The sequence below is a fragment of the Ambystoma mexicanum genome, chromosome 6p (assembly GCF_040938575.1).
Source record: "Ambystoma mexicanum isolate Mex_15411 chromosome 6p, UKY_AmexF1_1, whole genome shotgun sequence".
Classification (NCBI taxonomy): Eukaryota; Metazoa; Chordata; class Amphibia; order Caudata; family Ambystomatidae; genus Ambystoma; species Ambystoma mexicanum.
Window position 1 is genome coordinate 769,895,447 of NC_090935.1, and position 26,441 is coordinate 769,921,887.

The 26,441-nt window shown below is 44.2% G+C and overlaps 1 protein-coding gene across 3 annotated transcripts in view; it reads right to left on the bottom strand.

The window, feature by feature from the left end:
• MCTP1 (multiple C2 and transmembrane domain containing 1) overlaps positions 1-26,441 on the bottom strand; it is a 3,303,831-nt gene that overhangs the window by 1,530,049 nt on the left and 1,747,341 nt on the right. For all 3 annotated transcript variants that reach the window (XM_069627643.1, XM_069627644.1, XM_069627642.1), the window contains 2 exons: positions 17,101-17,271; positions 3,067-3,197 (listed from right to left, as the gene is read on the bottom strand). In XM_069627643.1, coding sequence (XP_069483744.1) covers positions 3,067-3,197; positions 17,101-17,271 — 302 coding nt within the window. The remainder of the gene's footprint in view (positions 1-3,066; positions 3,198-17,100; positions 17,272-26,441) is intronic.

Sequence of the window (26,441 nt, forward strand, 5' to 3'; positions counted from 1 at the left end):
CTCAAAGAATGGTCATGGATCCAAAATATGTCCCAATATGAAAATCTTCCGACAGTCTAAACCTCGGAATGTCAATGAATAAACTAGACAAACTGCCGAATTATCTGCAGCAATTTCCTTCGAGACATCACCGAGATGGTTTTCTCCATCTACGTATAAATGCTTATAAATCAAAACAAATGTTATATATGTGACATATGGAAGACACATTGGACAATATATGTAGATATTGTGAAGCAAATGAAGAAAGTATAAAGCATTTACTAATAGAATGTACAGCTCTGAGAGATGAGCGTTCACTACATATGAGCAAATATGATCCAAGAACAGAAAATATGGAGGACCTGTGGGCTCGAATTCTGAGTGGGAGCTCAATACACTTAATTTGCTCTGTAGTGAACTTTCTGGACAATATAATTCCTAAGTAGATCTGAGGAGTTCATGTAGAAAAAGTTTGTCATGGAAATTGTGAAATGTTTGTTAAAAAGTTTGTAATAAACTAAAAACAAATAAAAAATGTACAAAAAAAAATTCCCTATTTTTGGAGTGCATGGGACTCCACCAGATTTACCGCTGGTGGAATTACTGCGCTGTAAATCCACTGATTGTTGGAGGTTAAGTGGCGGTTTTACCTCCAGTAACAAGCTGGAGTTGAAATCACGTAGAAATTCCACCACTGATAATCCACCAGAAATGATCATTTGGCAGTAAGGGAAAAGTGGCGGTAATGGAATTGCCAACTCTTTTTTCCACACCGCCAAACTTATAATGAGGTCCAAGGGAGGTGGTGCATAGCAACTAACCCAATGTAATTAACCTCTAATAAATTCAACTAACTTGTAGCTAGTTGTAACTAACATCTAAGCAAAATGCTAAATAGATATGAGAAAGCAGGATATGGACATAGCAACCTGGAGTGCATGCATGCGAAGGAGTACAGCCCACACACTAACATTTTCTTTAAATCACACATTCGGAATGCTGCAAGCACAGAGAAGTCGCGACGGCGGTCACCAAGCGGGCCAGATTCAGCGGTCCAAAGAAACGATTGGCAGAGTGGACCTGCACCACCCTCACCTGTATCCACTTGGATGCATTTTGAACATTACCCTCATGGCATAGCTATTCCTAGCTTTACGTGTCACTATCTGTTCCATGCAGCGAATGATCCAGGATCCCCGCTGTGCGTGCCTTCACATATGGTGGTGACCAGTAAGGGAAGCCGCCATTTTGAACATGGCGGCCTCCATTCCCATGGATCCCTACAAACTCCTTCCTGCCCACTGCATGTGCAAAAGGGCAGGAAATATCTGTAGGCACCCATTCTCCTCCTCCCGCATCAATGTAATATGTGGACGGAGGCACACGCATATTCCTTGCGGGGAAACTCATGGAGTGGATTCCCTGCTCTGGGTCCAGCCCCATTCAGAGAACCCGACCCGAAAGTGCCGGATGAGTACAAGTGTGCAGAAAGTCAATTCTTGCATGTTTATACTCATCTGCGCCATGTGGTGATCATATGACTATGAGGCGGTGAGTGGTATGTTCTAGAAAAGTTAGATCTTTCCGTATCTCTGACCTGCCCCCCAGCCCCCATCTTGCCCCCACTAAAATGCAATGGGAGCAAGTCCCACAAAGCATCTTCTGCAAAGTGTCAGCATTTTAGAGAAATTGCTGTGGACTAAGGTAGCAGGTTCAAAGTTCAACATTCAAACACGAAGCGGTCTAACACACGGAAAGGATGCCTGTTTCGACCCGGCAATGTTATGTTTAGAACCAACAGTCGGAAGCCAAAGGAGTGGGGTAAGCATGATTCGCGTGTGAGCAGCCAATCAGGTGGCTGGAACAGCGGGCGGGAATACATATTCTCTGCCCGCAGTTCCAGCCACCCGATGCCCTTCCCCAGGTGGCGCCATTTTCTTTTCTTTTTTTTTTTAAGTGGGGAGGCAGCAGGGGTGATAAGGGATAGGGATACAGAAAGGAAAAAGTGCCCACATTTTTATTTTTCAATGATACACGATGAGATATACATGAGTAAAAGGGGAATTGGGTGAGGGTGCATGGGCAGTGGAGGAAAAGCTGTATAAAACAACTTAAAAAAGAGAGTGACTTTCAGAAGGGCCGACTTTTAAAAGTTGACCTTTACACTAATTGAATTGTAAAAATAGGAAGTCGACCTTGGGGAGGGTGACTTTTTGCCGTCTCTCTTTAGGCCAACTCTCAAAATGATGTCGTCCTTTGCACATAAAACTCAGCCTGTTAACACCGTGGCCACATCTGCATTCCTGAGGGGAAACAGGTACCTCGCAGCACGCACGCACGCACGCACACCTGCCAGCCGTGAGAACGAGGCAGCGCACTGAGCAATTCCGCTGGATACAGCCCAGGTTTCCACAGCGTGTGAACTCCTTCATGCGTTTTACATTCTCATTCACGCCGCCTGAATATTACATTTTTTTTAAGGCAGAGCACGCCTTGCTGAATCTGGATCTATTTACCGCTGTGATTGCTTTTGCAGCTGTGCCAGCAATTGAAGCCCTGCACATGTCATTGTCTTTTTTAATCACGCAAGGCACGCTGGCCGCACGTGCTGAGCTTGCGCCCGGTACTACTGTCCTTGAGTAGTTTGAAGTTGGTGATTCACAGATTTAAATAGTTTTCCGTTCTGCAAGCGAGTACCACGGACTCATTCCTTCGACGTTAAGGGGGTGAATGAAGCTGTAACCTGTCACTCAGGAAATAATGTCACTCTTTCTGAGATATGTTCTTAGGTGCACTTTATTCTTAAGTATTTCTGACGCTGACATCTGTCCAAAAACACGACACTTCTTTCTAAACGCTTTCACTTTTTAAACTAGCTGATATAATTTGGTAAACTCTGCCACCTACTGGCCATTCTCGGGTACCGCGTTTCATCCTGAAATGCAATGCATATGATCAATTCTGAAACCTTAAGTGAGGCAGCCATTGCACCTACCAAGTTTTCTGACACATACAAAGATACAACTTTGATGTCCATTTATTATTGACTTCTCCAAAATTTAAATATATTGTATGTACACCAACCTGCCAATAAAATCATCCCTCTTGCCAGCGTCCTTGTCCCACACAGTGATGTCAATAATGCCCCCGTGCTCTTCATAGAGATGGAAGTCAAACTGCTCCCTCCACTGAGGGTTCAGTGTTTTTGGCATTGTCTACAAGCAGAACAAAAATAAAGTTGTTATTCTTCTGAGTGTTCAGCGCATGCGTTTTCTTTTAAGGATTATGGGAAAACAACGGACTGCATTAGAGGGAAATCAAGAGAGGGGGAGGCTGATTGACAGAAAGCTAGATGCGGAGATGTATGGATAGAAAAAACACATAGATAGATGCATAGGTAGACACCCAGACAGAGAGATGAACAGATGGACAGAGAGATGGATAGATAGATATAAAGGGAGATACATATATAGAGAGACCGACAACTAGAAGGCTAGGTAGATAGACAGACAGATGGACATCCAGATATATAGCTAGATATACAGATATTTAGATAGCTCCAGAGAGATAGGTATTTAGACAGATAGAGAGATAGACAGACAGAGCAAAATAGATAGAACACCAACAAGATCGGTACGTGGGTGGATAGATACAGACGGAGAGATGGAAGATGCATATTTAAACATCAACCAAACAAGAGCTAGGACACTGGCATCTTCCTAACTGCAGGGCCATGGTGCCATCCCTCCCCGCAGGGCTAAATTCCCAGAGCTACCTTCTTTAGTTCCCACTAAGTGAAGCCCACCCTCAGCCATCTTCTCACCCTTACCCTGAATAGTTGTACTAAGTCAACTAAGCACCAGAACATACCATACCTTTAGCACCTGAAATCCAGCCCCAGCTTGATATCTTGAATGCTATGCTTCTAGCGACGCAAACCGCCGCCCCGCGAAGGCCTGCTTTGAGTCTTTGTACCATCCCTCAACCCCATGACTTCCATAACCGATCCCCAGGAAACGGACACTCTCCCCCGCCAGTATATCCGGCCCCTCCCCACCTCACTACTAACTACTCACCGCTACAAACTTGCAACCTTAACACTTCACTCGCATCAGACGCCCCACCAGTCCTGATTGATGAGGACAGAGGGCCTAGCAATATTAGAACTGAAAACGCAAGTTATTAGGATTAAGGACTAGCTGAATTATGGTTCTAATCAATCTATGAACCTTAGAAATTGAAGACAAATTTTGTTTTGTCTTCGTTGTGTTCTACTCTTTCCAAATTGTGTTGGAATAGATGTTTATTTTATTGTGTGTGTTTCTTATTCCGTTTGAAAGTATGGTATGTTTGTGGTATATATGAGATGAGGCTTGTAGAGGAGTAAAAAGTGCGGGTGTGGGAGGAATAATCGTGCACCAGGTTATGAATAGATTAGTTGTTTCATATATAAATGTGTGATTATATGTGGAGTTAGGCTATTTTTGTATATATAAAAAAACGATATTTTACAATAAAAATTGAATTTGTTACAAAATGATACGATACATCTTGAGTCTAAATTGGATCAGAATTGCAATAGGGCACATTGGTTGTGGTTTTGTATGTTTGATTCCTTTTGGTTTCTCATTGTGCCCAAGCCAGATAGAAGCCTTCGCTTGACCCACCAGTCCTAGCCTATCTGCCATCCCTGCTTCTCTATCAACAAGCATCCACCCATCGGATGTATGTGATTTCCTCGAAAATATTTGACCTAATGGAGATTTCACTGAATCCATTTCACAGAAAAACAAAATCAACTTTTTACTTTTTCTACGTTTTCTAAAAAATAATGCGGGGGAGACCCCCTGCAGCCCTCCTCACTCCTCCCAACGCTAACTTATTCCCTTACTCTACACCCCACCTATTTTGCACTGCGCACATACTACTTTACCTACCATATTCGGTGAAATAAATTCGGTGAAATCTCATTAGGTAAAATGGTATTCAGTGAAATCTACGGTATACCACCCATCACCTTAATCGTTACTGGAAAACCGGGGAATCGCCGTATTGGCAACCAACCCCTGTTATACCTATCAAGAAAAAATACAGAGTAATAGGTACTTCTGACCTGCAGTCACCAACACCACAGATTCTCTTCATCTGCCTTTCCCACTATCCAACTAACATCCCTCACCTCTCTGTTTGTATTTACGGAGCCATGCACCGCAAGGCCAACATGACTGGCACAAGGGCCCTATATATATGATCAATGGCATGAACGCGCCTTGCCTTACACCCAGACAGACATACAGACAGACGGACAAACAAGCAGAAAGTTGGTTGATATACAGATATCTGAAAATACAATCACACACTCCATCCCAGCCGCTCTAGTACCTCTGCACCCCACTTGTAACCCCCTGGGTGTGTTCCCTTTGTGCATGCTCCGTTGGTTCCTAGCTAGCTCAGTGCTTTAGGAATCCCAAGTATACACACCGATTTCAACATCACTATCACCTTTGCTTTTCCCAGCTCTCCATATTTTGGGCACTCTGGAACCGGTTGGTTAAAAGGTGGTGTATGCCGGTTTGAGGGGACAGCCCAAATGTCCCCAAAGATTAAATGTCATGGGCGCTACTCCCGAGGGGCCAGGACTGGCCCAGCGCCCTCGGAAGCAGACCCGTCTTCCACTACTCCGGACCCAGCAGACCCCTACAGGGGCCCTTTGGACCGTGTCCTGGCGCCTTTGGCGCAAGGCTCATGAAGGGTTTCAGTCCCGGCGCCATAGGCGCCGGGCTCATATTGATAAACAGTGTAATAATGCTTGGGTGGACTTATCTGAGGCAGACCATGCTGCATATTTACCCAGAACAATACAGTCTGGTTGAAGTCCCCAGCCATCAGGGCTGGGAGGAACTATTCCCTCCATTCAGGAACTCTTTTCTTACCTGGGTGGAACCGGTGGAAGAACACACACTGGAAGCACTTCTCTGCTATTTAAACCACACCCGATGGAAAACACGTGCTTCGCGTTATTCTGCAGCAGTAGCAGGACGCTCACCGAGTCGGCTCCTGCATTCCAGGTCCAGAGTCATCTTCAGCTTCCGCGCAGCAACCTGTGGATGAAGAAAGACACAGAACAATACTTACCAGATCCCGGAATCCAGTCACCGGCAAAACCTGCAAAGAATAAACATAAGGTTAGAAAAGTGCAACTCGCTCGCAGCCACGCCCGCTTACCTGATCCATCCGTGATTGCAACGGAGCTAACCGCGGCCTTCTCTTCGGCAGCTTTTCTGCACCTGAAAGGCAAAGGACATAATTAAAAAGGGGTTCGGGTGAAGGCAGTCGCATTCATCTTAACTTACCAGTTTTTGCACGCGCAGAAGCGGCCGCATCAACCGCAGCATCCCGGCACCTGAAAACTAGAAAAAGGACATTATTAGAGGTGCCATTAAAAGCGGCCAGCGATCATTATACTTACGTGCATCGGCACGTGCAGTGGCAACGGATATAAAGCCCGCAGCATCCCGGCACCTGAAAACTAGAAAAAGGACATTATTAGAGGTGCCATTAAAAGCGGCCAACGAACATTATACTTACGTGCATCGGCACGTGCAGCGGCAACGGAAAACTACGCCCACAGCATCCCGAGGCCTGAAACAAAGGAAAAGGGACATTATTGAGGTGCCCATCTTTTAAAGCCTAAAGACTACAGTATACTTACAGGCATCCGCTCGTGCAGTAACGGCGGCATCGCTCTTCGGCATCCCAGCACCAGTGCCACAACTAAGGCCGCAAAAGACTTGAGCCTCAACACTGAACTCATCCAGTGACGTAACTGGAATCCACGCACCCCTGCACCAGACGCAGGATGGAGAGCACAGCATTTATACGCCTAAGGTGAGAGCTCGCCGAGACAAGTAGAAAGCTAGGCTGTGGGAGAAACTGGCGATTGGTGGGAGAAGGAATCCCATCAAACGGTGATTAACCCTTTTTCTTCCACCTGCAGAAAACTTACCCTGCAAGTCAGACATTCGATAAGAGGAAGCCCAGTCCCGAGAGTCGTCCGAGCTCTACGCTTCTCAATTGAAGAAACGATAGCAGCCCAGCCGGGATCAGCGCCTCCGTGGCAATCAGATGAGCGTTACATTAAATGGATTGCTGATGAGATTCTATTCCCGCATTCCAAGCAAACATGCAATGAACAGTAATGCTCATGAAACATTGGACACCATAAGTCTCTCAAAAGAGCCACAAGTACATATTTTCATGATCCATAGGATGTCCCTCAGATTCCATCCTACCTGATCACTAACAAAGACTGGGCACATCACCTTAAGAAGGCTAAACTAAAACTCCCACAGAAGGACACCCAGATCGGCATTATTTCCCCTGCTGGACTGCAGTGCCCCCCCACCCCCCGCACCCCCCATCCTCTCCCTACTGAATTCTCCTTGATACTGGAAAGCATAAGATTCACAAGTGGTTGAAATGCTCTTATAGATTCTGGAGAAAAGTGACTAGATATAAACGCAGCGATTGGACGCGTCTTTTAGTGGCCGCCCACAATGACAGCTCTTTTGCAGTTCTGCTTCAATTCCCTTTCCTGTCCCCTGTTTAGAATCTTGAGAACAGATCGCTGGGAGGATATTGTGAATGGGTCCTCTCAGGCAGAGACCCTCCCATCGCTTTGCTCTGGCTTTTAACTCCGGCCCCGGGCTGTTACCACCCATTCCAGCCATTGGAGGGGTGGTTGACACCATATTAGTTCAGGCTATGTTCAATACAGCAGAGGTCCCTAGATGCTCAGATCTACCAGTGATTCCTAACCGTGCTCAGAGGCTTTCCATTTTCTAAAGTATACGCAGAGGTGAGGACAGTCATTTCTCTTTTCCCTGCAGGATTGACCTACCGTGCACGTTTTTTATTATTTTCATTGGAAACCTATCATGCATGCAGCAGCTACAGTGACTTCTCTGCTTCGAAACTTCACGACATAATGATTATTCCCATTATATTTTGACGACAGCGAGTGGAGTTCCATTCATTAGCAGAGAGGCGAGTATTATCCCTCCCATCCCATGCTCCTTGGTTTCCTTATGTTCGTATGCGGAGAACTTCGAAGGACAGCAGTTCTTTCTATGGATGGAATGGAAATGGGTCTGCTGAGGCTTCTCTCTGAATGAGGTGAATATTGAAAAGTCTGGTTCTTTGGGTGATATTATCGAAGTTGGTGGAAGGAATTGCAGGAAAGGAAGCTCGAGAAGAGGATATCAGAGAGGAGGCATAGACCATTCACGGACTGGGGATTTGTGGATAGACAGAGAGAGGGGAAGAGATTTTTGGTGGAAGGGGTAGTTTTAGATGGAATGTGTTTTTTCTTGCTGCTTATTCAAAACAAAGACAAGAGATAATATACCCTTCCATGATACACCACTGACATTCAGTCATTAATGTGCTACGTCTAAGTGAAATGAGTGCTAAAGGCAGGGGCTTCCGGAGAGGTGTGTATAGTGGGCAAATCTCTGTGAAGTGGAGCAGTGCCCCGTTGTCGGGTGGGTTTCCTATGCTTTCGGATTATCAAGAGTGTGACACCTGTGCCCGAACTAGATACAATCAACTTTTGCCTTTTGAGTTTGTATTTACGGTCCTGGGCAACCATCAAGTTAATCATTTGGCATGTAACAATTCGATGCTCATACTCGGAGACAAGAAATAAGCAGGTTTTCAAAAAACAATTAATTTTTATGAATACATAAAATGCCATGAAAATAATGTGACAGGTGATTCCCCACGTGCTGCTCTTGCATGTCGATCTAAACCAGGCCTAATGAAGGACTTTGCTCCAGGTGTATGCGCACACATTGCCATTGGTTGCTTTTCTGTGGAACCATGAACCATTGGCATTAGAGAAATAAGCTTACTTTAAACTCACATCCGCACTGAAATCAAAAAGTGAAGCAGCGTTCATATTAAAGCTTGAAACACAACACTTTAATTGATCTAAAATGTTAGACACAATCTATGACAGACTATTGGTTCCTAGCTTGGGAACAGCTGCTACGTCACTGCATCTTCTACGATGTTGCACTTGTTGCAAACAATTGCAAGGCTTGGATTTTTCAAGATTTCTGTTGCTTTTAGAATGCAGGGGGTCCCAACGCATTCACTATTTGCAACAAATCAGATCCACCCTCACAACACACCAGTTCAATGTGTTCCATCAAGCAATTCATCAATTGACCAGAGCAGACAAACATCATTGAACATGTTCCACATTCAATCTGATTCAAATTCAAAAGACCCCCTGCTGGGAAGAGTTTATTTCTATTAGCATCCTGCACGCTTCCCAGATGCTAATAGTTGTTTTTTTTAATTTGAGAAATGACACGGTTGCTCAACTTCAAAAATCTACAAACCAAGATGGCCAACATGTGGATAAGGAAGAAGCAAACACATAGTCCTTTCTCCCTTTCCATGGCAGCCATTCCCACGACTGAGATGCGCCGGAAACCCCAAGTGTTCCTGTTCTGGTGAGGGACAAGGGAATGCAAGGTAAGTCGGTAGGGTTGGGGATCGGGGAGGAATGTTGAAATTGGGGTTGGGAGGGGTGGCTGGAAGGACAGGAAGGGGTGCTTGGGGCCAGGAGCACACTTTTCTTCAATCCCGGAAGGGAAATGGCTGCCTCCCTCTGCCATGAGTTAAAGACCCCATTTTGAGCCTCCTGAATGGCTGGGAGGCCACCATCTCTCTACCCTCTCTGGTGCTAATCAAATATAATAGATTCTGTTTGGCCAGCTTTGCCACACACAGTTTGTCATTAATAGTTCACATCTTTGAAAGCATTTTATATTCTGTGGAGGAAAACACCCTACCCTGCAGACAATCCCTGTCCACGACTTGGCTTCCCATCAATCTTCGATGGATGACAGGGGGGAAGTTGCCTAAGTCCCATTCCCAGTCCCCTGTACATTCCTCTTGCTGTGGGATTGTGCACTGCTGTAATGTGCAAGTCCACTGTGTTCATTGCCTTTTCTCTCCGTGTTGTGCAAGCGAAGCACTGTTTTGGGGGTCTCTCCAGTCCTCAGCTTGTTTTTGAGTTTCCTTTGTTCCCTTTTTACAATACTCCTTTCTTTTAGCCTTAGCCAGTGAGGATTTGGCCATTTCTTTGGGAGACCAAGTTGTGCAGAAGAGATTCCAATTGCTTTGCTTTGGTGTTGGTGCTAGAGGTTGGCAAATTTACCACCTGTAGACCGAAATCCTCAAAAATGACAATATTTTTCTTCTGTCTTTTTTAAATGTGTTTTTGATCAAATGGGTTTCACTGTAAGGTTGCACCCATACTGCCCCTTATGGCCACGATTGAAGGGACCGTGCCCATTCCAAGATGCAGCCGCAACAAGCCAACCAGAACACATCAAGATGGCGGCCGCTACGTAACAGCACCAGACGCGTCACACACAACGCCGAAAGCATTCAGACAGCCACCTCGTTGCATGAAGATCACTGACAATGGTAAGCGGTGCTTCGCAACTTTCTCCCTTCTTTCAAACCTACCTCATCCTTGCTCCCACTACTTGCTTCCCTTCCCTTTGCTACTCCTGTTCCTCCCCCTTGAACCAGACCACTATGACTCCCCCCATTCAGTTCTGCCGAGCCGCGTGTGCCGAGTTTTCCCCTGAAGCGGGTCTGCCCTTTGGTGAAGCTACACTTTCCCTCTGTTTCTACGAGAGAACGAGGTGGCTGCCCACCCGAAAGAACAGACCCTTCCTCTTCCCTGGAAAGAGACGTTGCACCACTATACATATCTTCAATCCAAGCAAACCTTTCCTTAGCCTCAGTTCTGATGGGCCTGTTGAGTACCTTCCACTGCTTAAGAATGGGTGGCCGATCTTCCAATCCTGTCACTACTGAGAATGTGGCAAGTCCAATGTCCACTATGGATCTGAGGATTTTTGATTCCAGAGTACTCACCCCAGGGGGTTAGAGTAGTCCCATGGCTGACTGCAGTTGAACATGCTTGCAAGAACTTTCAGGTGAAATGTCTGCAGACTACAAAGAGTGCCTTATGCCCATATCTGCAGCTGTATCTGCTTAGCAGCGTTTTTAGCAATGATACTCTGACTTCTTCCCGCTTATGCCCATCAATGTGCCAGGTGAGTTTGCTCCTTTTCTTGTTGAAGGCAATGCATTTTGTTTATATGTTTATATAATTATATATATATATATTTGTTGTGGCAGAGATCAAATTGCCATGCCCAAAGTGTCCACTAGGAGAATTGTGCAGGTGAAACAGCTGCAGACCCCTAAACCCCAGGAGAATCGGGAAACATGCTCCATCCTACTTCCGAGGCCTGCAGCTCTGCCATGGGCTCCGGTTGACGCTTAGGCTGTTGGATGCCTTCAATGAATACTGAGAAGCACTAAAGTACCTACTCTTCCACCAGGCATTTCCAGCCTGATATGATTCCTCCAGAACAACAGTTGTGAACCCCTATTTCTACTCCAGCTAAATCCTGAGCTTCCTAACTGCCTTGCAGCAGACCAGGCGGACATTGCTGCAGCAACTCCCTAGCGAGTGCCGAGTCTTCATATTTACATTGCAGCGTGGCCCCCAGAACACAGCTCATCCACGGCTGTGATCAGGTGCATCGGGTACCCTCTCCACGCTGGTATCCCCCCTTTACTAAACCTAAAGGTCGTCATCTACACTTACTTCTGCATATCTTTACTTCTTCTTACCTTTGCTTCGCCTTCCTCTTCTCATTGTCTGGGTGGCAATGGATATGGTAAGGTTTGCTGTAAGGTTAGGGTTGGGGCCAAAGGGGTCTACGGGGGAGAATATGGGTGAGAAAATAGGGAAGGTGGCAGGGATCTCCCCCTGCAATGATGAAGAGAATGTTAGAAGTGAAAGACAGAAGTAGTGAAGGTATGAAGGGCTCATAAGAAGATACCAGTGTGTGTGTGTGTGTGTGTGTGTGTGTGTTTGTTTTGTGTGTGTGTTTGTGGTGCATTACAAATCACACAACATTAAATGAACATTTAAAGTTGGGGAACATAGCACCCAATGTCTACCGGAGGTTACCACACCTAAAAGTGGAGTTATGTTCAAGCGATTTTTTTGGAGTGAATGTGATGGATCCATTACGATCTGGCCAGTGAGCAACGGCATGGACCCTTGACTGCAGCATCTGCAAAGCTGTTGACTATTTGCCGTAGGAATTTTATTTATTTTTTGTATTTATAATGCGCCGAAAGCCCACAGACCTCACACCTGTGCACTTGGTGTTATAGCATGGCCATGTTGCAAATGTCAGTCTGGTTCTATAACTTTGCCTGTTAAAATCAGGATCCTTCCGAATTTCGAGCAGTTAAAAGTAACGATTCACCAACTCAGTAGCGTTATATTTTCAAAAGGTGGCTGAGGCGAAAACAGCGAGCAGCATTTTTTCTCATTTATAATATAGAGCAAAATATTAGGGCCACATTTTATAACTAAATTTGCAAAGCCTGTAGAGTGAATGGCTTTTGAAACTGTTTTGTAAACAACGTCAAAGTTTAAACATTGATGAAAAGATTTACACATTCTTTTAAATCCAATTAACTTTCAATTTATAGGTCAATTATACCAGAAACAATGTCTTACAATCACTATTTTAAAACATCAGAATAATGACAGCAGCAACATAAAATGGCGTCTAATGTTTTAATAGCATGTAGTGGTGTTACATTGTGTGCAGATTGCTTTATTCAGTAAATGGAGGTTTTGTAAATAAGAGACACATCAGATGATGGTATCTAAGGGATCTGGTGCACCTGTCACGTTCCTTGAGCAAGCACATCACAGCCGCGCAAAACATCTGGGATGGTGTTGGTGCCTTTCATGCCGCAGAACATTACACATAACCTTACCTTTTTATCAAGATTCGTGTCTGTGTGTTGCCACATGGCTGGGAACACCTAAGTGTTTCCCTGAGAAGAAAACAAGAGTAGAAAATAGATAGATATAGGTTGGAAGATGGGTAGATAGATAGATAGATAGATGGGTAGACAGGTAGATGGATAGCTAGATGGGTAGATATGTAGATAGATAGATAGATAGATAGATAGATAGATAGATAGATAGATAGATAGATAGATAGATAGATAGATAGATAGCTCATCCTTGGCACACGTGTGCCAGAGAGGGATGAAATTGAATTAATCAAGGAGCGCTCCTAATTAGGTTTCTTTAATGTTGCTTCTGTAGCGCAACGTCACAGCCGACCATGTTTAGGTTTAGGCGTATGCCTGTGTATTCAAGTGTCATGACATGCATGGAATTGTTTCCTATTGGTAAGTTGTCATTTATGTTCATCTGCTGGCTAGTAATGGCTAGTAATGCGTAGCTTTCCGATGCGCTCTTGCGCCTTCTAGGCGCTGGCCGCGTTCTCTGCAGGGAACTCTTAACCCACCTTTTGGTTTCGTGTGGTACTACTCAGATAGTTTGGTGTGTCTCGGTGTTCTGGGTGCCGATTTTGCTTCCTCTTGATGGATGGGCTCTGGAATTTCTTGGAAACATGGGAGGTAGGGATTAGGCTGTTTAGTAGCTTTGCAACAGGACTTCTGGGGATGACGGGAAAGTCTCTGGAGACCTGGGGAAAGCGCTTCATGAGCATTAGTGAGCTATCCCTGGAATTACTCACTTTTGGTTAAGCTTCAATGGCCATGTCATGTGGTGCCCTGGTCTGGACCTGCACATTACCTGTAGCTTGAACTAGACACCCAAGTAGAAGCCCCTTGTAACCTGCGGCCTAAACATACTTGTCCCCTATGGGAAACCCTAGAAAGAAAGACGCAGACATCAGGGTTTAATAAACATGCGTTATTTAATGTTTGTGATTGTGTTTGTTTGTTTATTTTAGAATAGTCCATCCAGCCCACCACGGGGCTGGATGGTTTGCTTCTGGGGCCCCTCAGAAGCAAGAAGAGGAGGAGCCGCGCCCCATACGCCATCAGGAGACAGGCCCCCATTCAACTAATCAGCAGAGACTGCAACAGTCACCCCATTGTGAAATAATGTATGATATGTTTTATATGTTGTATGTCTGTGTGCATTTTTATGTATACATTTTATGTCTATAATGAAGTTTAAGTAGGGTAACTTTTATGTAGGGACTAGGGTTTTGTAACGTGAATGTGAAGCAGGTTAAAAGTTAAGTAGTTGTGAGATCTTACTGTTAAAGGTGAGGCGGTAGAGGGGAGGTACCCTGGCGTGAGGTAGTGGGAGGAAGCAGAGGCCTGCCGGAGGATGCCTAGGTAGGGGGTACCACCCACAGAGGCCATCCTCTGGCCTCACACACCAGTGGGGAGTTCGGGAATGGGTCTGTTGTGTCAGACTCACAATAAGGGACACTGAGACCCTGCCAAGGAAGGGTGGGCTGACAGAGCAGATCCCCATTTAGATGGAACTCACGTCAGAGGAATTTCGGGAAGGGAATAGAAAACTAGTTGAAAAGTGACTAAGGGCCTCATTATGAGTTTGGAGGCAGCCATGCCCCTAATAAGGGCATGGCTGCCTCCAAACTCGGGTCCAGGTCTGGGTTCCCTGAATAAGGAAATACCGGGTCATTCAGACCTTGGATAGCCCGGTATTTCCCCATTCAGGGAACCCGGACCCGGACCATCCCCATTCCCATTCGAGCCCCCTCAGGGCTCAAAGGGAATGGGGAGGGAGCTAACAATGGGACCGTTAATGACGGGCCCGTTGTTAGCATGCTTGTCCCCTCGCAGGACCCGCAAAGGACGTCTGGTAAAACCACAGACGTCCAGAGCGAGTCCCACAAGGGGACCTCGTAATAGGGCGGTATGGGGTTAACGGCTCCGGCATCTTTACCGGCACCGTTAACCCCTTACCGCCCACCTCGTAATGAGGCCCTAAGTGTTTTTTATAAATAAAGAGGGGTCCTCATTGGGATCCCTATCACATCCGCTCTGATGTTTCTGCCCAGTTAATGAGGTAAGAAGTCAGGGCGTAGCCTGTCTCCTGTTAACAGCAATTTTATTTTCAGGTGCAGTGCCCCCCCTACCCGCCTCCCCTGGTGTGGCAGTTCCCATATGGATTGTCCCGGGTTTGGGAAGGGAAGGAGCACTCACTGGCCCAGATTAGAGCCAGAACACAGGGGATACCCCCTGGTTTTGCATCTTGTCTCCCTAATAAGTGTGTGGAGGAACCTGTGGCTTGCTCTTTGATGGGGGGCCACTGGTTGTGTGCACTAAGATTTATGTTCCCACGGTGATGGATGGGCACTTCTCTTTCTACATTTTCATTCTGCTTTGTTAATAAATTGTTGGTCTGTCTGCGACAATTGGTTTTCCTTTTCTTTGTGCTTTTACTTAAGAGTTGACATGCGTGGTCACTGTGTGGCCGGGGTGGGCACAGTTGTTGATGGCGTTGGGCTGCCTGGTACCTGCATAATATCATGCTTCGTCTTGTTTTGCTGCACCAAAATTTAGGTGGTGCATTGTGGAGCAACTATTGCTTGTGTAGTACCCAATTATGAATGCATTGATTAAGGTATCCACTGGGCACTGGAAGACCAGTGATACAGGCCTTGAATGGGAGTTGTGTATCTGTTTGTTACTACATCATTGTGGCCTGTCTTGATTTGAGCATCGGGGTCCACTATAGGCTCATTGTTTGTAATTTAGTGAGGGATGCAAGTGAAATTATCACAATAAGTCTGCCCATGTGTTATGGGTTGCTGGATTTCTAGTATATAGGCACTGGCTGTGCTAAGGATCTGGCCCGGGCTGTCCGTTATTTGGCAAGTGTGTCTTGTGGAGGTTTGGGCAAGTCAGTTCCGGAAACCACTGGCCCTGGTTTGTTGGCTGGCCATTTTGCCGTGTAGTATTTGCACTTCGCGTTGTTTCATTTGACTAGTTTAGGAGGTGTGTGAATACCTTGTAGCAGAGGGCGTGATAGGACATAGATTGGTAGAGGATCTGTGTTGTGCTGATTGTGATCTGGTGTGCCAGCACCTGTTGTGGTATGCCTTTTTATGCCTTGCATCAAAGGTTCCAGGGATTGGGGCTGTGTATGGCCTGTGTCTTGAATATGGGGCATATTACGTTTTCTAGGAGATGGTGGAGGTGGCTGTGAATGATTATTCTAGGGCTTGGCTGTGGCCTGCACACAAGCTTTTGAGTATGAAAACGTAAGGTTGCTATATTTAATGCCCAGTTCCTTCCATTGCTCTGTGCACAGGCGGCAACATAACTAGGGCTTATGGCGGGTTGAAGGCCTGGAAACTGTAACATGGCTGCCGGTGACTAGGTGGGTCATGCCTGAGTGGAGTAAATGTGCGGGATGCCTGGGGCTTTATAGCATTGGACCTTGGAATGAGGCACAGTGGCTACCATAGGTTTTGCCGGGTTTGAGTGGGGGCGATGCCAGATACTTTATGCTTTTGTTATGTGGGCTGGAGATTCCACTGTTTCATTAACTTTGCATATACTGGTGCAGGGTCAGTCAGGTCGCCATGAGGTCTAGTAAGTAGAGGTATGAGGAAGACGGGGTCTGAGGCTTCTGGGACTTTATGACATGGTATGAGAGGGATTGAATGTACACAGAATTTCCACGGCCTTAGATTTTTCAGCTACCGGAGTGTGGTGCACTGTGGCAGCCATGTACTTGTGAGTTGTTATGAACTGCCATCGGGGCGCAGGGCTCTATGACTTTATGTAACCTCAGAAACAAGGAAACACTTAGCCTTAAGCACATTGCTCTTGAATTAGAAATCAGAAAAAGGCAAAGAATGGGATCGGAAAGATGGCGGGCCCCCATGACCAGCACACTGGGGTGATTTAAGATGGATGAGCACTTAAGCAATGCCTAGCCAAAGATATGGCTAACTACCAGACAAGGACCAGTATAGGGAAATGAGTCCACATTAGGACACAGTCACAGGAGATCCTGTTATCTCTCCCAAAGAACTGTAATGTCTCCAATCCAAACTCCACTTTTCGGTAGAAAATGAAATGCACCACATTCTGAAATATCCAGCATTAGCGTCTTTCTGAATTCTCAACATTTGTAATATTTAGCATTATTTCAAATTATGTGAAAAGTTCCATTGTAAAGTAACTTACCTTGCTTTTGTACTTCTGGTGTCCCAGCCTGAACTTGACATAAGGGTCACTCAGCCCATTTGCATCCATGGCTTTGAGGTCCTTTCCCTCTATTAGCGTGAGGCTGACGATACCCCGCCATAGCTGAGATTTCCGGTGCACGTCGGTCAGCCGTAAACTCTGCGTGTTGAACTTGAAACAAAAAAGGAACCTTGAATTTCTCATAGGAAAACACTTCATAAGTATATAATGTACTTGAAAAGGGATTGTCCTATGGCAGAAAAAGGTCAATGATCTTATTGCCAAGTATGATAATTACCAAATTTGGGCAAATATCAAATATTTGTTCAAAACAACAATGGATTCGATCTTACCTCATAAGACATAAACAACGGGAAGTCTCCTGAAGATTTTTAAAATAAATCTAATTTTTGTCTTAATTTACACAGTGTATGTATATATAACTTTGTATATTGTGCTAGACAAAAATTCTAATGAAAATAATTCTAAAAGATAAAAGAATGGAAAAAAACAATTACAATTCTCTGTCTCTTTGCTTGAATAACCACGAGTAACTCAATGAGAATGGACTAATAGATATTGTTAAAAACTCCATGAGTTAAATATATGTGCATGCTGATGATATGATATAAATTATCTTTATCCCTAGAGCTTTTACATTAGTTAGTACGTGATCTGTTAGGATTTCAGTTAGGTGGATGTCACCAAAAGCCATATTTTAATGTTTCACTTTGTAGTTGGCCGCAGTTTTAAATAAAGCTCATTATAGTTTTCTTTCACAAAAACCTAAGATTTGTCTAGGCTGGTAACTTATGCAAGTTCCGGTATATAGTATTAAGTCAACTAGTTGTGTACATTTGGTTAACAGAATGAAGGCTGACCTCGCCAATGGACAAATGTCTAACGTGCCGGGCGTGTTTGCAAATCACCAACGGGCTATTTTCCTCTCTTCATTCATGGGCCCTATTTAATGCATGGATTTTTTCCAAATAGGCAAAAAGATGTTTGAATGGGATTTAATGTAATGGATAAGAGAAAATCCTAGCTCTGGATAGATGGATATTTTTCATCAGGGACAAGAAGGGAACTGAGACTTGCGAATCTGATAGGGAACTTAGAATTCTGAAATTCCCTTATAAATATTTAATTAAATTTGGAAGCAATTTTTTAAATGTGAAGGATCTTATGGAAAATCCTCTGTCTCAGAAAATATAACAATATAGCACATGATTGAACACAAAGCAAAACCTTTGTGAGTTATTTTCTAAAACAAATAACGCAAGGTTTGCTTTTGGAAAAGTTAATTATCCTTTGGAATATGTCAAATTAAGTGATTAGAACATTAATGGAATGGCATTCAAATATGCATATGGGGTTGTTTTCTAAATTTGATGAGGCATTTTACTTATTATATTTCTGAATAATTTCACATTTGTGAATATTTGACCCCCTTTTAAAAACAGAAGGTCATCAACAAGAAAAACATTCATGTCAGGTTTCACAATTTACAACATTCAAACATTTTTGCAGGCATGTGCATGTGAATGTCAGAGGCGGGTTTTAGGTTTCTAATTCAAGAACCCAATATGAATTGCAGGTCACAAGGACACATGTGTTAAACATTCCATCCAGGGGCCAGGGGGCTCTATATACAATTACGGGAAACAAATATGACAGCTAAGAGGGTTATCTCTCATGGAGAAGTGGTCTTCTTTTATTCAACAAAATGGTTCTTAAAGTGATATCCTCCTCATGCGACATAAATTAAATTGCACCCAAAGATACTTACAAGACTCTGAAAAGAGAGTGCAACATAAATCATTTCTAATCTAAACTGCAAAAAACTATGAAATTCAGGAAGGTAACAGGCTCTTTGTTTACTCCTCTTTTGTAGATGGAACGTTGCAATGTTAGAGTCAAGAGCGAGGTTGAGAACATTGAGTTACTATATGTGTTATAAGTGTACATAAGAATGATTATTTGTAGAGTCAGCACCAATAACTGAATAGTCTTTGGGCACTTGATTTAGAGATGCTTTTATTGTCTGGCTTAATCGGATTATCGGACTCATTGTGTCACTATCAGACAGAAGAGCAGCTGACTGCGTCCTGCTTTGGATTGAAGCATGTGATCGCAAGTCACAGGTTTGGATCTTACTGGCTTACATAGTGCACTTAACAACACCTATGGTCTCCAGGCTTTGTCGTCCGTAAATAAGCAGCTTATTGTGTTCTGGGTAAGATATTTCTCTACATTGTAAAAGATGCAACATGGTTAATTGAGTACTCTCGGATCAACCAACGTTTGCCACAATATATTGGTCTATTTCATTGCACCTAATAAATTGCGTGCAGGTTCCGATAGGATATAGGCACAGTCTGCGGCTTAATAAATGTAGAACCACTTGCAGCCCCCCAATCTTTTTTGAGGAAAAGAATGAAGTGTGATGAGGATTGGAAGATGAGTGGTTCTTGAGTTTCCTTGGGTATTACATTGAATTGACCTGGTAAATGGGACCAGGGAATCACTTTGAGACTTGTACATTTGTATGATCTTTTGTAGGGTCCAAGGTGTATAAATATGTTGTATGTACTTGCATTGAATGCTCATGCTGAGTTGTCACTCATGAAATTGTCTGGATTAAAATACAAATGTATTTTTGGATGTTTACAATAAGATTTTAAGTTGAAGTTGTTAACAGAAAATATGTTTGCAGAAATAGTTTACAGAAATGGATTGATGAATTGGATTGGGAAGGGATAAACTATTTTAGTTGTCTGAAATGGTATTGTATTGATTGACTGGTGCATGCATTATATATTTCAATAAAATAAAATATATACAATGGTGAGAAACTGGAGCTGAAATCAAAAAAGCAGATGTAGAGGGAGGAATATATTGTCCAAGTCATCCAGGTTCTTTTAGGAGATTGAGTGTGGCTTTGTGGGTGGGTTTCTTTCCCCTTCCAGCATGCTTACTGAATGCTTACTGAAGGAAAGTGTACTTCCCAATATGCTGATTCTTTCTCCGCCTTTTTCAATGATCGCGTGCTATTTACTTTCTCACGTGACATTTCTGCTCCCAGGGTGCAGAAGGTGAAGTCTTGGTAATCCTGGGAGGAGCAAGGGCACTTAGCTTTCTTTTCTTTAGCGACATCAATGTTGTGACAATAAATGATGGAAGTAAAAATCAAATAATAAGACATAGATAAGGGTCTCATATGTTGCTTAAGAAAAAATACAATACCCAAATAAATCAAAGATACAAAGTAATCTTTGCATTTAATATAAAACCGGATCAAGTGATACCATACCTTTCTGCAGATATGGTTAAATATGTATGTGTGTGTGTGGACATTTGTGGACATGTATGTTCTGTAGATATAGAGCACTAACCTAACTAGGGGCAATGCAGCACTGCAGGTAAGGCCATTTAGGGTATTGCCGTGGGAATGATTAAAGGTGCAGAGGAGCCTTACATTCCCAAAATGTGTTCACATAATTGGATGAATGGAACGCATGGAAAGCTCTGACTCTGTTCTGTACTAGTGGGAAGTTATCAGAAGGTTTAACGTTCGTCACGTTCCACAGACCAACATACATCACTATTCCCAGATGTGCTCCAATGTTGGGAAGCAGAAACCCAACACAGGGCAGCAGAGCTTTAAATATACAACCCAAAAAGAATGACTTGGGCCATTCAAGTCAAACTTTTAGGATGGGAGAGGTTATCTTTCTGCACATGTGACATTGATCAATGTCAGAATAAAACGATCCCAATTTTAGGGACCTTCAGAATACGTTACAGCAGCCCAAGCATTTAGGCCGGATAAAAACAGGGAAGCAGGAACGGCGTGTCATCAGGAGGTGTGGAGGAGTCTCAGAAGATTGCCAAGCCCCAGGTAAGGCATTGCATGCAGACCGTCAACACTGGATTGCTATGGTTTACTCCAAGTATTTTAGAAGGCACCTCCAGCCCCTCTGACACCACATTGCATTGATGGATCTCAGTGTTACATTACATTCATAAGCCCCCACCAGGATACTCGCCAGGACCGCCTGCATCACATATAGGGAAACTACTGCCAGGGCGCCAGTCTGCTTCGCCGCAAAGCCCTGGGACTCGGTTGGAGGGCACTCCTCTAAGAGGTAGACAGTTGTGAGGCTCAAGACTACACCGGCATACAAAGAGAAAACCAGGAAACCGGCCTTCCCCTCCTGCACCGCTGCCTACTGGAACGCCAGACTGGTCGCAATTTGAACTGCTCCAACCCTGCTGCAGTTCAGTACAGAACCGAAGACCCGATACTTCAGGGAATACTTAGGGGACACCTTGGACCCGTTACTTCTAGGTATATACCACCCCTGTAGTACGGCATATCCAAGCCACTACACACTGGAACCTCTCTTTCCACCAAACTCTGTTAACTGCAAATTAAATGTACAACACTCAGTTGCATCCTTGCTAGGTTTTAACTATATAAAGGCAAATACAAACACACAAATGCGAATACAACTTTGGCCTTCTAGCCTTTATATAGATCTTCCTAAAGCATGCTGCTTTAACCAGTTAGGGTTCTCTTGCTGGGTGCAGTGTATTCACTCAACTTTTGTACGTGTCCCATATTGAAGCTAAACATAGTTGTCTATTGTTGTAGACATTCGCCACATTTGCAAGACGATCCCATGCCAGAGTGATTCCAGGTGCTTACAGATGTTTCACAGTTGCAGATTCAGTAATTATAGGCAGGCAGATTTTATTTAAAAAGGAACAACAACCAGCTTTTTAACACATGGCGTCACATAGGGCAGTGCACTAAGGAGGTGGTGGTAGCATGACCACTCTCTCTAAAGGGATACTACAACCTCATGCCTGAGAAGTATCCAATAAGATCCTGGTACCACCAATGGTGGTGCTGGCAATAGTGGAAGGTGTGAGTGAGCAGAAAAGAGATGTTGAGTCAATGTACGAAAACCCTACGCTCCAGGTTTAACAAATTACCTTTAGCATTTGAAACCACTAATCACGTCAAGGTCATCAATCAGTTACAGAACATGCCAAAATTCTGAAATCCTTGGATATATATTTCTTGATGTCATAATATGGTGATAAAGCCTAGCTGGTATTGGCCAGCAAGCCAGAGGTAATGGCCCCAAGTAAAGTGAGTGCCAGTACTGTGGGATAAGGAAAATGAGTTGCCGGTGCAGCCCAACACCAAAGGCTTTACTACCTTTAGCACGCTCGGGTAACATCCGGGCAGCTATGGGCCACGGTATATGAGGGTGGAAATGGGGAAGTAATGCAGTGTCTCTCTTCCATTTCCATGGCAGTCGTGGGTGCGGGAGAGGAGTCATGTGCCTCTGTCATAGATTAAGTAGCTCAATGTGTATGTTATGCAAACTCGAACCAGCAAGGCAAACATTTAACTTTGCTAGATCAAAGGTCACAACAAACACAGGGGTTTCTAGGAGGCAGTTAGTTAATCAGAAGCACCTGAACGGGCCAGAACCAGATCTGCTCTAGACATTAGGCAGAGATCACTGTCACCAGCACCCTTTGATGGCAGCTGGAGAATCACATTACAAAAAAAGGAAAGAAGAAAAGGCTAAGAAACACATCATATATGTCCAAATAAAGAGATGTTTAAAAATATGCAATGCTACGTAAAGGGGTTTTGCATAATGCACTCCTACCATCTTGGCTGCCTCGTGCAATGGAAGGGGAGGAGGTTAGAGGGAGAGGCAAGTGCAAAACCTGAGGTGTTTTTAGGCACTTGCTGCAATTAGCAGCCATCGTTAGGATCAGATGTGGTTTGGGGTGCTGAAAATTAGTGTGTGCTTTATCCGCAGGAGAGAACCTAAGAACTATTAGCTGCACGTGCTGGGGTACCATGAGAAGCGAGGATCTGTTTGCAGGAGGGAAGCATGCTTGAGGCTTTGTGGGCCATGTAGTCAGTTCTAAAGAATAATAACAATAATTACATTGTTTTCTTACATTGCGCTGTATGCCGTTTTGCGGCCTCTAAGCACAGGACTGGGGGTTGAACCCATGCTGTCTTGTTCCCAAGATGAGCGTGTTTTCCTGGGCCATCCTCCCAGCTGAGGTGGCTCTGCAGTACTTAATGTGGTTGCGGTGATGCTAGCAGGTGTTAGTCTGCAGTGCGCATGCATGAGGATTCATGTATGTCGTGTAGAGATGGTAGTTAACTGAAAGTTGAGAAAGTTATTTGAGGGAAGGAGGGGCAGTTAAGAAGCTTGCAGATCCCAGGCTGGACTCATCAGGTGGGGTACCAATCTGCTGTTGGGCTGGCTGATGTGGTAGGTCGTGCAGGGTTAATCATGGGTGTGGCAGTCACAGTTTCAGTCTTTGCATAACATTCTCTTCTTTTTTTGCTAATTCATTATCTCGTTAGTCCTCTGTGGTTATTTGAGCGCTGAGATCTTTTTGGTTGTGGTGACACCAAGACTATTTGAAATAGAAATGTGTGAATCTTATCTGCTAAGTGGTTAATGGTCATTCCAAAAGCAAAGCGATGTTCTCCCACACTCTCGCACTCTCTCTCTTGTGGTTTCTTTCATGGTATGTTCTCACGACAATACATATCGGGGGACAATTATTTGCCCATGCATAGACACTAACGGTTTCATTATAACTGGTGCAGGAGAAAGAGGCGTAAAAAGGGCATAACACACTTTCTTCCACATCTATGCCATTCTTGTGCGGAGCAGATGAGTTTCTGCATAGGAACAGGAACCCTGTGCATAATCTCCAAACTGGTGTTAGTGCACAGTGTGGATATGCTTTAAGCTCATACTTTGAGATTAGCATTCCGATCCCTGCATACTGGCTGCATTTGAGCAGACATTGCCCTCTTGTCCAGTTCAAAGCAAAAGCATTTGAAGACTTCTGAAACCAAAAGGTGAGATGAGGGCTTAGTCCTGACTCACTTGAGTGGTGCAGTAGAAGCCACAGAAACCGAAGAGGCTCTAGGTTCCTTTTCCTTTCACTCTTTGATGTGTCTCTGATCTGTGTGGCAGTAGATCACACACCACAGCAGTTTGCTCACTTTCATGTGGATATAATGGGTCTTAAAGGGTGATTCCCAAAATGGAAATGTTTGGATAATTCCACAACAGCTACATGCCCAGCTAAGATCAAACTGGACTCTGTAAGGCTACTTCTGGCAGCAAATAATTGGCTTCCTATCATTTTCAACTCGTAAGGTACTCCCAGGCATTGAGTAAGGTGTAAGAGTGATTCAAGGTTTATCACTTTATAAGGATTCTCTGTATCTGGACAAAGCTTACTCACAGAAAGGGACCCAAGACTCCCAAATATCTCGAAAGAAATAAAGAACATATCATTGTCCAAATTAAGCAAATTGTAAAACTATTAACATGTCTTCTAGACACTACGCTTGGATGAGAAAGGTGCAGACAGGAAAAAGACTAAACACCAACATGAAATATATAAGCATGGTAATAAGGGTGTAACTTGGAGGATGTTTGAATTTATCAGGTGTTGGAAAAATATCTTTTTGGCTTTTCAACAAACTTTAATTATTCTCTTCAGAGGGGTTTCAGGTAGAATGTGCATGGTGGTTCATACATAGTAATTACCCACAGGGGCTTTTTTTTATAACACGGTTTATTGATTTTAAAGAAAGGAAGCAAACTACAAAATGATTGGGTGCATCTTGCCAGGAACTTAATTGTATAGAACAGTGGGGAAACTCGGATCCGCCATATATTATAACTGATACAGGAAAAAGACATCAATAATAGATACCTAAAAAACCCCTATTCAGCCATACCACTCCCATTTCCACCGAATGTTCTGCATTTTGGCTGGGAAGCCTGTCCCTGCATCATACGCTCTTATTTTCCAGGGATGAGCACATATCCTCCTCAGAAATCCACATTCTTAATCGGGGGCGTTCCACTGCCCCCCACCTGATCGCTTTTGCTCACTTTATCAAACCAACTGCTTAGATATGAACAGTTATTCATAGCGAATATACAGAGATTCCCACATATTACCAGTATGGGACTCATTATAAGTATGGCGGTGCAGGAAAGAAATTAGCGGTAATGGAATTACTGCCACGTCTCCTACACTGCCGTAGAACGGGTATGGCCCTGTAGTGGGGGATTTACCTCCAGCAACATCCTGGAGGTAAACCCTCATACTTCCCACTGTGGTTGGTCGGTGGAATTACCGTATGGACTGTAATAAAATGAAGATTAATTCTGCCACTGCCACTTGTAATCCAGCGGTCATTCTTCCGGACCAATTGGCTGTAAAGGTAATTCAGCTGGTGGTAATGGATTACAGCAGGAACATTGCCAACTCGTTATAAGGTTCTAGTACCTAGAACAATGTTCAACCTATTCAGACATTTTCTCCAAAAACAGAGGATAAGGGCACCGTCTCATAGAATATGAAGAAACATTCCCTCAGTTCCCCCACATTTTAAACAGTTAGTATGTTCCGCCCGCACCCATCTGAGTAGAGCAGTGCGGGGGTAGTACACTCTGCAAAAGTATTTTGAGCTGTATTAACCAAAGCTTAGAGGAGATTACCACTTCCCTTGGAAACATCAGTGCTTCGACCCATTCTTTGGGTTCAAGCTTGCCCAGATCCACTTCCCATCTTGCTTTGAGGCTAGTCAATTCCCTGGTTCCAAAGGCGGATATGACCTGGTATAAAGTGGATGTGACTTTGGTACTGATGCGTTCCAGGTGGATGTTTTTTTCAAGGGGAGAGCACGTCAGGATGTCCTGAAGCATCTGAGTTTGTGTACCTGGAGCATGGGCAAATTGAATGTAGTGGTAATGTTCGGTGTCGGGTAGCCTGAAAGTGAGCTGCCGGTCTGTGAAAGACATGAGATTGCCATATTTCATCATGTCTGATAAGGATAAATATTGCACTGTTCCCATACCTTAAGAGTTACAAGCTTGTTACATTTGGGCCTATGTGCATTAACCCATAGGGGCTTAGCTAAGGTCAATCTGGCCCCCACTCTATACCTTGGTGTGCTTCCCTCCACACCTGTAGGATATGTTGAGTCAAATCCAGTAGTGGGGGGTCTCCTCCGACCGCTGCTCTGGGTTTGGGTTGGCAAGTATCCCTTCATCCACGCCTGCTCGGCCTTAATGTGTGATAGTTAAGGGTGTAACCAGTCGTTCACCGTCGCTAACTGACCGGCCCAGTAATACCACCATACAATGGATAATCTTATGCCCCCCTCCCACACCGATCGCTGTAGTGTGGCCAGGGCGATACAAGGTTGTCTCGTACCCCACAACAACTCCCTAAGGGCTGTGTCAACGTTATCAAAT